This window comes from Peromyscus leucopus, chromosome X (genome assembly GCF_004664715.2).
Source record: "Peromyscus leucopus breed LL Stock chromosome X, UCI_PerLeu_2.1, whole genome shotgun sequence".
Taxonomy (NCBI): Eukaryota; Metazoa; Chordata; class Mammalia; order Rodentia; family Cricetidae; genus Peromyscus; species Peromyscus leucopus.
Window position 1 is genome coordinate 55,104,104 of NC_051083.1, and position 12,286 is coordinate 55,116,389.

The 12,286-nt window shown below is 42.1% G+C and overlaps 1 protein-coding gene across 3 annotated transcripts in view; it reads right to left on the reverse strand.

The window, feature by feature from the left end:
- The window catches only part of Arhgef9 (Cdc42 guanine nucleotide exchange factor 9), a 161,668-nt gene extending 150,158 nt beyond the window's left edge, over nt 1–11,510 (reverse strand). The window contains exon 1 of one of the 3 annotated variants that reach the window (XM_028861411.2): nt 11,099–11,510. In XM_028861411.2, coding sequence (XP_028717244.1) covers nt 11,099–11,128 — 30 coding nt within the window. In that variant the 5' untranslated portion in view covers nt 11,129–11,510. The remainder of the gene's footprint in view (nt 1–11,098) is intronic. The other 2 variants (XM_028861419.2, XM_028861418.2) reach the window with 2 other exon arrangements.
- Nucleotides 11,511–12,286: the final 776 nt, after the last annotated feature.

The window sequence follows — 12,286 nt, forward strand, 5'->3', positions numbered from 1 at the left end:
TAAAAAATTCTTTCCTTTTACATACCAACCCCTGTTCTGCCTCCTGCCTCTTCTTCTGCTCCCCCCAACCTACCCCCATCCCACCCCCATCCCCTCCTCTTAGAGGATAAGGCCTCCCTTGGGTAGTCAAAACAGGTTGGCATACCAAGTTCAGGTCAGACCTAGGCCCTCCTTCCTGCATTGAGGCTGAGTAAGGCATCGCACCATAGGGAATGGGCTCTAAAAAGCCAGTTCTTGTATCTGGGGTAAGTCCTGGTCCCATTGCCAAGGGACCCACAAACACATTAAAGCCACACAACTTTCGCATGCTCCCCCGCTGTCAGTCCAGAGTCCATGAGCTCCCATTAGCTTGGGTCAGCTATTTCTATGGTTTTTCCCAACATGATTCTGACCCCCGCCTTGTTCTTATAATCCCTCCTCCCTCTCTTCAGCTGAACTCCAGGATCTTGGCCAAGTGCTTGGTTGTGGAACTCTGCATCTGCTTCCATCAGTCACTGGATGTAGGTTCTGTGATGACAATTAGGGTAGACACCAATGAGTGCAGGGGAAGGCTAGTTCAAGCACCCTCTCCGCCATTGCTATGGGTCTTAGCTGGGATCAATGATATCTTGGCAGAGTGTACCATTAAGGAGATGGGGAGAAATCTGCAGCCAGGGAAAACCCCAGGAACTCACAAGGTTGTCCCCGGCTAATACTGTAAACCCATTCTTAACTTGTGAGCTAAATTGGACTGGCAGACTACAGAGTGCTAATCTCTGGTCTAAAGACTTGGGCAAAAGTATACATAAATTGAACCTTATACCCGAGGCGGTGCAGAAGCAACAGGGGCACTACAGAAAGAAAAGCCAACAGTGTTGCCCTGCAAGTACTCAAATTAGACGACAAAATTGCTTGGAATAGAGACAAAATGGTCAGACATAAAAGGGCCAAAATAAAAGGCAAAATTCTCTACTCTGTAACAGGCTTTTCCCAGGACCATGTCCAATTTGCAAAATACAGGCACACTGGAGGGCAGAATATTTCTTGTTCCTTAATGAGAGAAGCCCAGCCTCCATCCAAGGAGCTCAGGCTCTAATCAAACCTTAAAAAGGACAAATGGCCAGAACTCTGCTCCTTGACTATGGGGAGCTTAATGAAATCCCCTTCCCTTTCAGGACTGATGAAGCCCATAGTCTCCATTTCTGTGAACAAGCTTCATATAATCTTAGATGTGGCAAGGAACAAAAATATTTTCTTTTTAGCTACCAGCACTTCTTTCCCAGCCCAATTCACCTCCTCAGGGGTTCCACCTTCAAGTCCCCAGGCCTCCTCAAGAGTACTGATGGCAAGTCCCAAGCCCCTCAGTTTACACCCTTTTTAAACTGCATAATAGATATCTATCTTCGCATTCATTCCTCTCTGGTCCTTTCCTGCTGCACTATGCTCTTTGTAGGTAGAAATATACCTAAATCTCAGGCCCTTTGAAACATTTTTGAGACTCTAAAGGCTCTTATGGCACTCCTATCAAGAAATCACTGTTAGGTTTTAGAGAGGAAGAAGAGAGGACAAAGAAATACAGCATCAAATTGTCCTTCAGGCAAATGTTATTAATACCTGCAGCATGAAAAAGCAAGATATCTTCTTTTCATGTTACTTGTGAGGTGGTCAGAAAGACAAGGTGTTGCACCACAAGGTAAAGGTTCCTTTATATTACCAAATAAGGTTCAATGACCCTAAGTGTCTGGTGGTCTGAATTAGGAACATGTACTGTTCTGGTTCATTCTAATACATTCCTGGGTAAACAGTCAGATGGAGACTTCGGTAAAACAATAGGCCTGTTTAATATGTGACCTGTGGAACATGACATATGAGGCATATGGCTTGGTTAGTATGTGACAGTGATTAGTCTGCCTCTGTCTCCAGGCAGCAGTGAGGCTGGGTATGGTCTTGTCCAACTTACAACCCTCTCTAGTTAGGGCATGGCTACCTGAAAGGCCTGTTTCCAGAAATGACAGGTTTCCTGCTTATGTGACATGACAATTTCCTGTCTGATCATGTCCCAAAAGGCTTCCCTATAGTCTCTACTATAGACACCTACATCACACAATAAATCCCTCCTAAAGTATGGGATACCTCCATTTTTTAGTGCTCACTAAAGATCCTAGCCCAGGGGTGCCACTTACAGTGGGCAGGTCTTCCTTTCTCAATTCACTTAATCAAGAAAATCCCCCACAGGAATGACCAGAGAGGCACCATTTCCAGGTGATTCTAGATCTCATCTTGATAACTGAGATTAATTATCACAGACTCTTAACCATTTTTCTCTAAGGTTCCAATATACTTTTAAGCCTCTCTCTCTCTCTCTCTCTCTCTCTCTCTCTCTCTCTCTCTCTCTCTCTCTCTCTCTCTCTCTCTCTGTGTGTGTGTGTGTGTGTGTGTGTGTGTGTGTGTTTATACTCTTTCATTGATAAATTGTTGCTTACTAGGCTACTGAGACCCTGTAACTTTCCATGCCACACCCTGTCTTGGCAGGAAAAAAGTCAGATAGATTCTACAGAATGGTACAAGACTATGTGAAGGCCATAGTTTCTGTACTTGCACCTTTTTGGAACAGACACCCTCCAGCACTTCCTGATCCTCAGTGTTAGACTAAAAGTATGTTTTCTTTTCTATTCTTATCCACCCGTACTCTTATTTCCTATTTTCTCTCCTGTGGGAGAATCCTTCCATTCAAGGACTGTCTTACCTCAGAGCTTTTAGGGTAGCCCCCCACCTCTTTGGACAGGCCCTATCTAGCCAAAGACTTATCCTCCCTTAAACTTCCCAGTAAGAGTAACTTCCCTTAGTATATAGATGATTTATTAATCAGCAATGAAGACTAACCTACATACAGTCAAATACAATCTTAACTATTTAAAAGTCAGCCTTATGGGAATATGTTTTCTTTTACAAAGTCCCTGAAGTCTCAACCAAAAAAATAGTGTATTAAATTATCAAAGACTAAATAAAAACATTATTATAAAGAATAAAAAAAAGTCCAGTCCCTGGAACTTTATTAGCCTCAGGTCCAAGGAGCCTTTCCAAATATCAAAATGATAATATTCTAACTCTGGGGAATCCTGTCACAAAACAACTAAGGATCTTCTCAATCAGAGCAGAGTTTAATGGAAGTGGGTTCCTCAGTTTGACCATAAAGCTAAACCTTTTAATGAGGCCTAAAACGGATCAGAGGAAGAGCCAAAAGACCAGGTCCCTAAAATGCCATGGGCCCTACATAGCCTAAAGTATGCATTTCTGGACTCTCCAGTACTAGTTCTCTCTGATCTTACTGATCCCTTTTCTCTGTAATGTACATGAGTGAAAGAAAGTAGCACTGGGAACAGTGATACACAAACTTTGTGGCCCTGTCAGTTCCTAGCTGCTTATGTGACAGCCTTCACATACACGCATACAGAGGACTAAAATACCTACTGGTTTCAGGAGATATCATCATCACTAAGACAGAGAAAGCCTCAAAGGAAACCACTCTCCTATAAAACAGTATTCCTCACTTTGAGTTCCTCAGCCCCCATAGTCTGACAGTAGTCTGCCTTTCATTTCCAGTATCCTTCAGGAAGTGATTGAAGCTTGTAAAATTAAGCACTATGTAGCCTGGCTCCATGAATCTTCTGGAAATGCAGAAAGGGCTCATTCAACCCTTAAGAGATCTCTCTAAGCTTGTGTTCAACACTCAACAGTGTGACCCACTCTTCTCCCAACTGACTCCCAATTCTACAACCCACCTCAACTCCTTTGAAGTCTCTTAGGGTCAGCTCTTTTTCCAGACAGACTTCTTACTAGATTCAGATATTCAGAATTTATTTCAGCATATTATCACTGAGTCAAACAATCAAGGCTCTCACTGAGTACCTGAATAAGCACAATGCAAGACTGAACCCATCTTCCAGAAAAGACCTTTTCACATTAACCCTGGAGATTGGGTCTCCCATAAAAACCCTCTCACAAAATAAAAAGCCACCCAAAGCTATCTGGATTGGATCCTATCAAGTCCTTCTAATGTCTCCAACTACAGTCAAGTGACAAGGCCTATCACTGTGCATTTATCTGGGCAAAATTAATTAAGACTGTTCCACCCACACGAAGCTCAAACAAGCTATTCTTGGGAGGCTCTTGGAGATCTGTCTACTCTTCTGGAGAAACCTAAGTAAAACCCTTCAATGACATTCCCAGAACCCAGTAAGTAGCCAAGACTCATTCTATCACTTTTCTGAGTTCTATGAAATATTTTTATAAGCTCCTTTTTATTATTTTGCCATCTTACAGAATCCTACTCAGTTTGGAGAGTTCGTGTTAGACCTGTTTCTACAGGGAGACCTGATCAACTATTCCTTGAGTAATACTGTATTGGGGCATATTCATTGTCATTTTACTCATATCCTCTATCTTAAAACCAACCCCTAAACCCCAAAGAACCATTCCTTGTCTTTCCTGAATCTAAGGCACTCAAAATCTCACCTGGATATGATTCCTTTGTCCACATAGCCATGACTCTCCTGGTGTGCTCTCTCCTGAGAGTCCTCCCTTACATTTACACATCTCCTGGCCTGAAAATCTCCTAGGAAATCTCACAGGAAGGACTTGAACTCTCAGCTCATATAGCACATTTCTTGTTTTTAATTTAGCTGGGTGACTGGTATTTTCCTGGTCACAGGCCATTAACCCCTCAGGAATGTCAAATGTTATCATCATCATCAATACCTGTCTCCCACAACCAAGGATGACTCTCCAAGTGATGTCAGAGTCCTGCCTTCAAACTCCTACAACTACTAACTCCACCCCTCTCCAAAATTCTGCTCAAAACTTTTATGCTTTATAGTCCTATGACTATATGACAGATCAGCAATGCTAACCAGGTCCTCAAATGCAAATTCACTATTTTATAGTTCTGAATCAGTTCCAGAAGACAAGAAATATTCACTCTCTTGTCAATTATTTGGCTTTGCTGATATGCCAAGGTTGGAGGTAGAGGAAAAAAAAAAAAGGTCAATATAAGAAGCAAAATTCCCCACTCTCTAGCTGACAGATCCTAACTGCTGGAAGCATAACCCAGTGATTAGTGATGTTTTATGCAAACAATCAGAGCCTAACTTCTAATTGCTCCTCGAGGCTAATGTCACCTCAAATGGCTAATCCCAAGAAGGACAAGTGGTGTTACAAATATTACTGTCTCAAAATATCAAGTTCCCCCTTGAACTCTTTTCAAATAGATCCCACACAAATGGCCCAGTAGGCAAGACTAAATAATTTCTCCCAACTGCTACAAAGGACTCCATTCAACAATTTTCATTCATATTCATCCCCACCCCCATCAAAAGTTGCCTATATGTTCTGTCCGCAGTGTGTATTATGCTTTAAAATCTTTATAACAATTCTAGTCTGGTAAAGAGTTAGGCTCATCATTTTCCTTCTGACATTTAGACCTAAAAAAGGAGAAGGTTCAAGTTGTTTCCATCTCTCACTTTCACAGGCTACATGCCATTTTAAAACTCTTAGTAGTTCATTGGGTCTACTTTCAGAACCTCAACTGTCACAGTGCTTCTCAATCTCCTCTAAGTTCAATATCTAGATCACTAACTTCTTACTAGATAGCTACAACTCAAGACTGTCCAAACATCAGACTCAACACTTGGACTCAGGCTCAGACTATGCTGGTCATCTCCCTTCTCTAGCCCTTCCCCAAAGGCTGCTCACTACTCCATTTTGCATTGCTTATTTCAGTGAAGAATCTCCCCCTCAACTTGGTTTCACAGAATACTCTAGGTGCTGGAAGCAAAGTAGAACAAGATATATCGTGACAGCTTCTCTACTATCATCAGTACCATCAGGCTTTGCCTCACAATCTAATTCTATGCAGTCTGTAATTCTGTACTTCTATAGTAGCAGACATATAGGTAGAGTAATTATGACAGTGACTGCAAGTATCACCTAACATTCAATTCTTCTTTGCTAACAAATGTAAATTATAGTGTCATTTAGTTTCCATTGTAGATCAGAGTATTAAATACGACTTCTGAGAAGACATCTATTAAAGGATACCTGAGTGTAGCTGGAGATTTCTCCAGTCCTGTTGGGGCCTGCAACTGCTCAGACCCAAGTAAACACATAGAGGCTTATATTACTAAGAGAACTCACAGCTACATAGTTCCCTCCATGCTGGTTAGTTTCTGTTAACTTGATACAAACTAGAGTCGCCTGGGAAAATGGAACCTCAATTGAGAAACTGCCTCCATCAAATTGCCTGTAGGCATGCCTGTAGGGCATTTTTTTGATTAATGACTGATATTGGAGGGCCCAGCCCACTGTAGGTAGTACCACTCTTAAGTTAGTGGTCCAGTGTTATATAAGAAAGCAGGTTGAGCAAGCCATGGGGAGTAAATTATTAAGCAATGTTCCTTTAGTTCTCTGCCTCCAGGTTCCTGCCATGAGTTCCTGCTTTGGCTTCCCTCAATAATGAACTATAACCTGTAAACCACAAAAACCCTTTACTTCCCCAAGTTGCTTCTGGCCAGTGTTTTATGAAACCAACGGAGAAGGAAACTGGGACACGCCCACACAGAAGCAGAGTTGACGACATGTGTTCATTTGGTTCTTTCGTCTTATGAAGGTTCAGAATCATTCAAGGTGGTTCTGAGTGCTTTTGTAAAATCCACAATCCCTCTTACACTATATGTTTTGGATTTTAAATGTGGGTTTTAAGTAAACAGTGATACCCCAATGATTGTGAAGAAAAAACCAGAACATGATGATTCTGTTATTCTATATGATCAACTGGGGAATTTGTTGTGTTTTTAAACTTTAAAGAACAAGACAAAGCCAGGTACAAGGTCTAATTGTTCAGTGGCTACTCATCTTAGTTCACACACGTGATAACTCTGAATTCATATTTCTTTAAAATAGAAATGCATTGTTCATTTCCATTAATTGTTTGAAAATTAAAGAACAAGTTATGAAAATGAAGAACAGTCCTGATCATTTCATGATTATTACTCAACATAATTTTGTCATACAGAAGAGAATATTAAAAGTTGATTTAGCTGAACAGTGGTGGCGTACACCTTTAATCCTAGCACTCAGGAGGCAGAGGCAGGCAGATCTCTGTGAGCTGGAGGCAAACCTGGTCTACAGAGTGGTTCTAGGACAGCCAGGCCTACATAGTGAACCTCTGTCTCAAAAAATAAAATGGATCCATTCTACATACCATATATGCTAAGTATACCAAATTTCTAAAACATTAATATTATACTTAATTTTCTTGGAATGTCAGAAATCAAGGTTAATTGACTGAAATGCTATGTAAAACCAAATCTCCATTACCTACACTAGTGGCTAAGAGTCCAACCCAGATCATTCAAATCATTGATTTTTATATGAAATACCCTTGTATGTATATAGCTATTCTTTCTTCCCCAAGTCTCAGCCATATGAGTGACTTAATAGGTAACAAAAAATAAAAAGACAAACCATTTACAAGTAATACTGGGTACAGTCCTTTCATTATACACATCATCTCTACCATTATCACCATGAGCCAAGCCACCATCACCTCTAACCTGGACTATTGTAAGAGCCTCTTCACAATTCTTGTCCTTACCACTACCATCTATTCTCCTGGTAAAATATAAGTCAGATCATGCCCCTCATCAACTCAAAAGCTTCCAATGTCTCCTCATCTCAGTCACACACATTTCTCCATATCATTTATTGATCTATTTTTTATTGATCTGTTTTTTATTTTTCTCTCTGATTTCATCCAACATTTTCCCCCACTTAACTAATTCCTTGCCCACTGCATTTTATTTCTTAAACAAGCCAGTTAGATTTTCTTCTCATTGGTTCCTACATCTAGCGTCTTCTTCTAAATACACAGATGGACCTTACGTTCTTTCATATTTCTGATTAACTCTCCCTTAACCAGAAAGGTTTTAACTGACCTAATATATCATCCCATTCTCATCTCTGTTCTATTTTCCTTCATGCTTAACACATCTTGGCTTATTATATATTATTTTGTGTGACTGGTTTGTTATCCCCTACCAACCTACTATCCCTAAGAATAATTGTAGTTTATTTTTGTTCACTACTCTTTTCCCTCTGTACCACATCCATGCAAATTCATAGTAGATAGCCTAACATTTTTTAAGTAAACCAATGTCTACAATAACACCTAGAAGATAAAGGTACTGCTATTCATGGATGAGAATAGTCAGAAAAGTATAAAAGTCAGGCCCTTAATCTTATTGTGACTCTACGGAGACTATTATTTCCATTCTAGACATAATTCTAATTTCAGTGACAATTATCATTTCAAGAGGAAACTATAAATCAGTGTACTGAACAATTTATTATCCAACATGAATTCACAGTTAAACATCCTGCATCCACTAAGATAGTAATTTCCGTAAACTCCTAAACAATATTTTATATGAGTTACATGGCAACTTGTGAATTAATTTGCAACTGTCAAATGTGCTAAAAAAAAATTCAATGTGTAGTGTAAATGAAAGAGCCATATTTCAAAATGGTGGCTATACCTAACTCCCTATTTTTCCCTCATAATCATTACTAGTTAACTTTTTTATTTAAAAATGTTTCCATACAATATATTTTGATCATATTCTTTCCCCTCCCCCAACTCCCTACCCATCCAACTTCATGTTTTCTCCTCCTCCTCAGCAAAAACCACAAAAAAATGAAAATAAAAACAAACAGAAAAATAAAACCTGCACAGGTTCAAACCAAATAAAATCCCAGCCCCGAGAAGGAAATTTGGACACAGAATCCTACTCCTAACCAAGAAGCTATTTGCAGTTGACACCTGCTAGAAAAGGGAAAATTCACTTTTTTCCAGTAGAGTGTCACAGGGTATATCAACATCACTCTAGGGCAAGTCCCATGCCCAGGAATAGTCAGTTTACTAGTTAACTTTTATCCAATATTTACTGGAAGTAATGTTGGTGGACATTAATAATCCCATTTAAGGGAGAAAAATCTGAGACCCAAGGTATTCCCAACAGTGAACACCATGGTAAAGACTAAAGATTTTCTGCCTCCCTGGCTAAAATAATAGTATATTACCCTCCTGAATTCTATCAAGTGGCTAGGTAAATGCTTTTTGTTGTTGTTTTGTTTTGTTCTGTTTTTCGAGACAGGGTTTATCTGCATCTCAGCCTGGCTGCCATGGAACTTGCTTTGTAGACCAGGCTGGCCTCGAACTCACAGAGATCCACCTGCCTCTGCATCCGGAGTGATGGGATTAAAGGCGTGCGCCACCATGACCAGCTGGTAAATGCTTTTATCATAGAATAGTCACTGCTTTGGTCTCCTAAAATTTTATTATGAGGTTTTTTTTTTCCTCACCAATCAACCTTTAATCACATAGTGTTTTGCAAGATATGTCATTGGCTTCTTTTAAAATTGGGAAAAGTTCAAATTCTCCATTAATTTAATCTGTTTTCAGCACACAGTTCTGAGCCCTAACATGTCAACATATTTGCAAGGGGGGGGGGGACTCTCGCCCAGACCCAGCTGCCACAAATTTGCATGGAACTTGCAAGGAATTTTTCAGGCAAATGTTATAGCATTTGTTCCTACTGAAAGTCTTTTCCCAATTCATTCTTTTCTACCTTGCTTAGCACCATCTGAAACAGTAATTTGTGGAATACTAAGGAAGGACAGTGAAGGAGAGTCAGGAGACTCAAATTTACCTCCAAAGAGTTTGTGGCCTTGAACCAATCTGTCCCACCCTCTGTGTCCTCTGGTGTGCTGGCTGGACTGCAAGCACTCTAATATCTCTCCCTGCTCTCACTTTTACTGGTTCTACAAACATTTGATTTAGCCTTGTGGGTCCCCAGGGAAGGAGAGAGTTCTGGGGAAAGGAGCTAGGGAAGCCCTTGCATTTAATGGTATGAACTAGCTGCCTTTAAGAACTACTGAAACAGAGACCTGAGAAAATCCTGAGGAAGGGAAAAGGGGAGTTCCTTTGCCTACATTTCTAGCCCACACCAGATTCTCTCCTTCTTTTTAGCATGGAAATATAAAAAGGAGGCAAATATCAATGCTTTGCCCAATTGCTTCAGACTCCCTTGCTTTTGCTGCAGATTGTGGGTGGCAGTGCAGAAGTATGTGCTGACACTGGCATCAGCGCCCGCTGACCCAACCCAACTGCCCTCCAATACCCCTTGTCAGTACTAAATACAAAGTCATTGTGGCCTTCCACTCCCCAGTGCCCCTAACCAGACTTGGACCGTCCCTGGCTGATTCAGAGAAGCATCAGGATTCAGGCACCACTTCCTCTCTGCAAAGGGAAGTCATTTCAAGGTCTCCAGGTATAAAAGGGATCACCATGGCATAAAATGAACTGAAGATGATACTAAACGCATACCTACACATACAAACAAAAGCACAGTCCTTGAATTTGTGGGGGTCTGGTAGTTGAATTCCCATTTAGAAGATCAGGGTTTCTGTAGCCATCTCTCCTTGACAAAGCCCTAAATGTGGATTGGGTGAGACCATCCCAAGCAAGGAAGCTTTGCAGGTCTTTCCCAGATAGCCTCCATCTGGGTGGCCCTGGGCCCTAGAGCTAGCTAGGGGTGACAGGTACATACAGCCTAGTTAAGGAGGTCATGCAGCTCTCCTATAATGTTCTCTACAGTTCTTGGCTTTGTGGCTGCTCCCCTCGACCCCTTGCCAGCCTGCTTGCATCCTGGGAGCTTTACTGCTTACAGAGAGCCCCTATATCAGACCTTTGCTTCTCGGGCATCCCAGGTAACACCTGAGATGCTCCTGGTCACTTCAACTATCCCCCAGCTTGAGCCTACCCCAGTCTCGGAGGGCAGCAGAAATGCCTATGGGTGGGGGGTGGGAGGGGTCTTTACTGATCTGGTAGGCAAGCAGAGACTCCTAAAATGGCTACAGGAAGCTCACTGGTGTCTGAAGGACAGTGGCGAGGGCGGTGGGCAGAGGTATGGGGGCTCCTGGTGTGGAGGTTAATTCGAGGGATTGGCGGTTGAATTGGAGGATTAGGGCTCATGCAGGGAAAACTAGAGCTACGTGCACTCACCATTCCCGTTCCGCCTCTAATCCACTGCATGGTGTCCGCGAAGTCCAGCTTCTGTGAGGCCGGGTGGCTGGCGCGGGATGTCGCGGGCTGACTGGGAGGTAGGGCTGGGCTGGAGGAAGCGAGAGCCCCAGCGCCCCCTCCGCCTCCCCTCCTCCACGGCTCTACAGCCGAATCCCCTCAGCCTGACCTAGCCTTCAGTTAGGTTGTTTCGTGCCGGCGTGCAGGCTGTGCTTCTCCACCCTGCAGCTTCCCAGGGGGCTTGACAGGAAGGAAACACGCAACTGGGGGAGGGGGTCCCAGTGAGCCGCCTTTGTCTTCCTCCAAGGCTTGCAAACTGAGGGGTTGGGTGCAGGCGAGACTCTACCGGGGAATAACCTCCGCCAAGGGTAAGGCAGCTGCCACCCCTGCCTGCCCTCCTGCTGCTCTCGATTTATATGCAGTTTATTGTGGGGCTCCCCAATTATGTTGACTCAGCGGAAAGTCTTCTCCAAAGTTGCAAAAGGTGTTGGGACAGTCTCTAAATATTAAGATCCTGGCCCACTGAAACTATGCCAGTGAATTCTCATGCCTGTTTCCCCAAGCCCTCCCTCTGTGTATTTTCCTGGTGCCCTCTCTAGTGTCTAATCTCCTGCGCTTTTATCTGCATTACTTTCACTTTTCAGAATAACCGTGGAAAAGCAAGCATTATTATCTCCATTGTACAGAAAAATAAAAGGAGGTTTGAAATAGGTAAGGGACATTATCGCATAAAAAATATGGTCACATAAAAGATAAAGCTCTGACTTTACACCCTGCAGCAGCTTTCTAAACTTCTTTCAGCTCACTGTGTTCTCTCTCTCTCTTCCTCTCTTCCTCTCTTTCTCTCTCTCTCTCTCTCTCTCTCTCTCTCTCTCTCTCTCTCTCTCTCTCTCTCTCTCTCTCACACACACACACACACACACACACACACACACACCATTCCAGTTGTCTCCCTTGTATCTTAAGGAATATGGAAGGTAGTCTAAATGATGGATGTATTTTCCATTTGCTTATTTGGCTGAGAATGATTTTTTTAAAAAAAAAAAAAGTTTATCAACAGAAATTGTCTTTTCATGATGCCAGCTCTGGGCAATGAAACCCAGGTCTGCCCTTTTACATCTGCTGAGAGCTGAGACTGTCAGCTCCAATCACACCCTTTATTATTCTGTA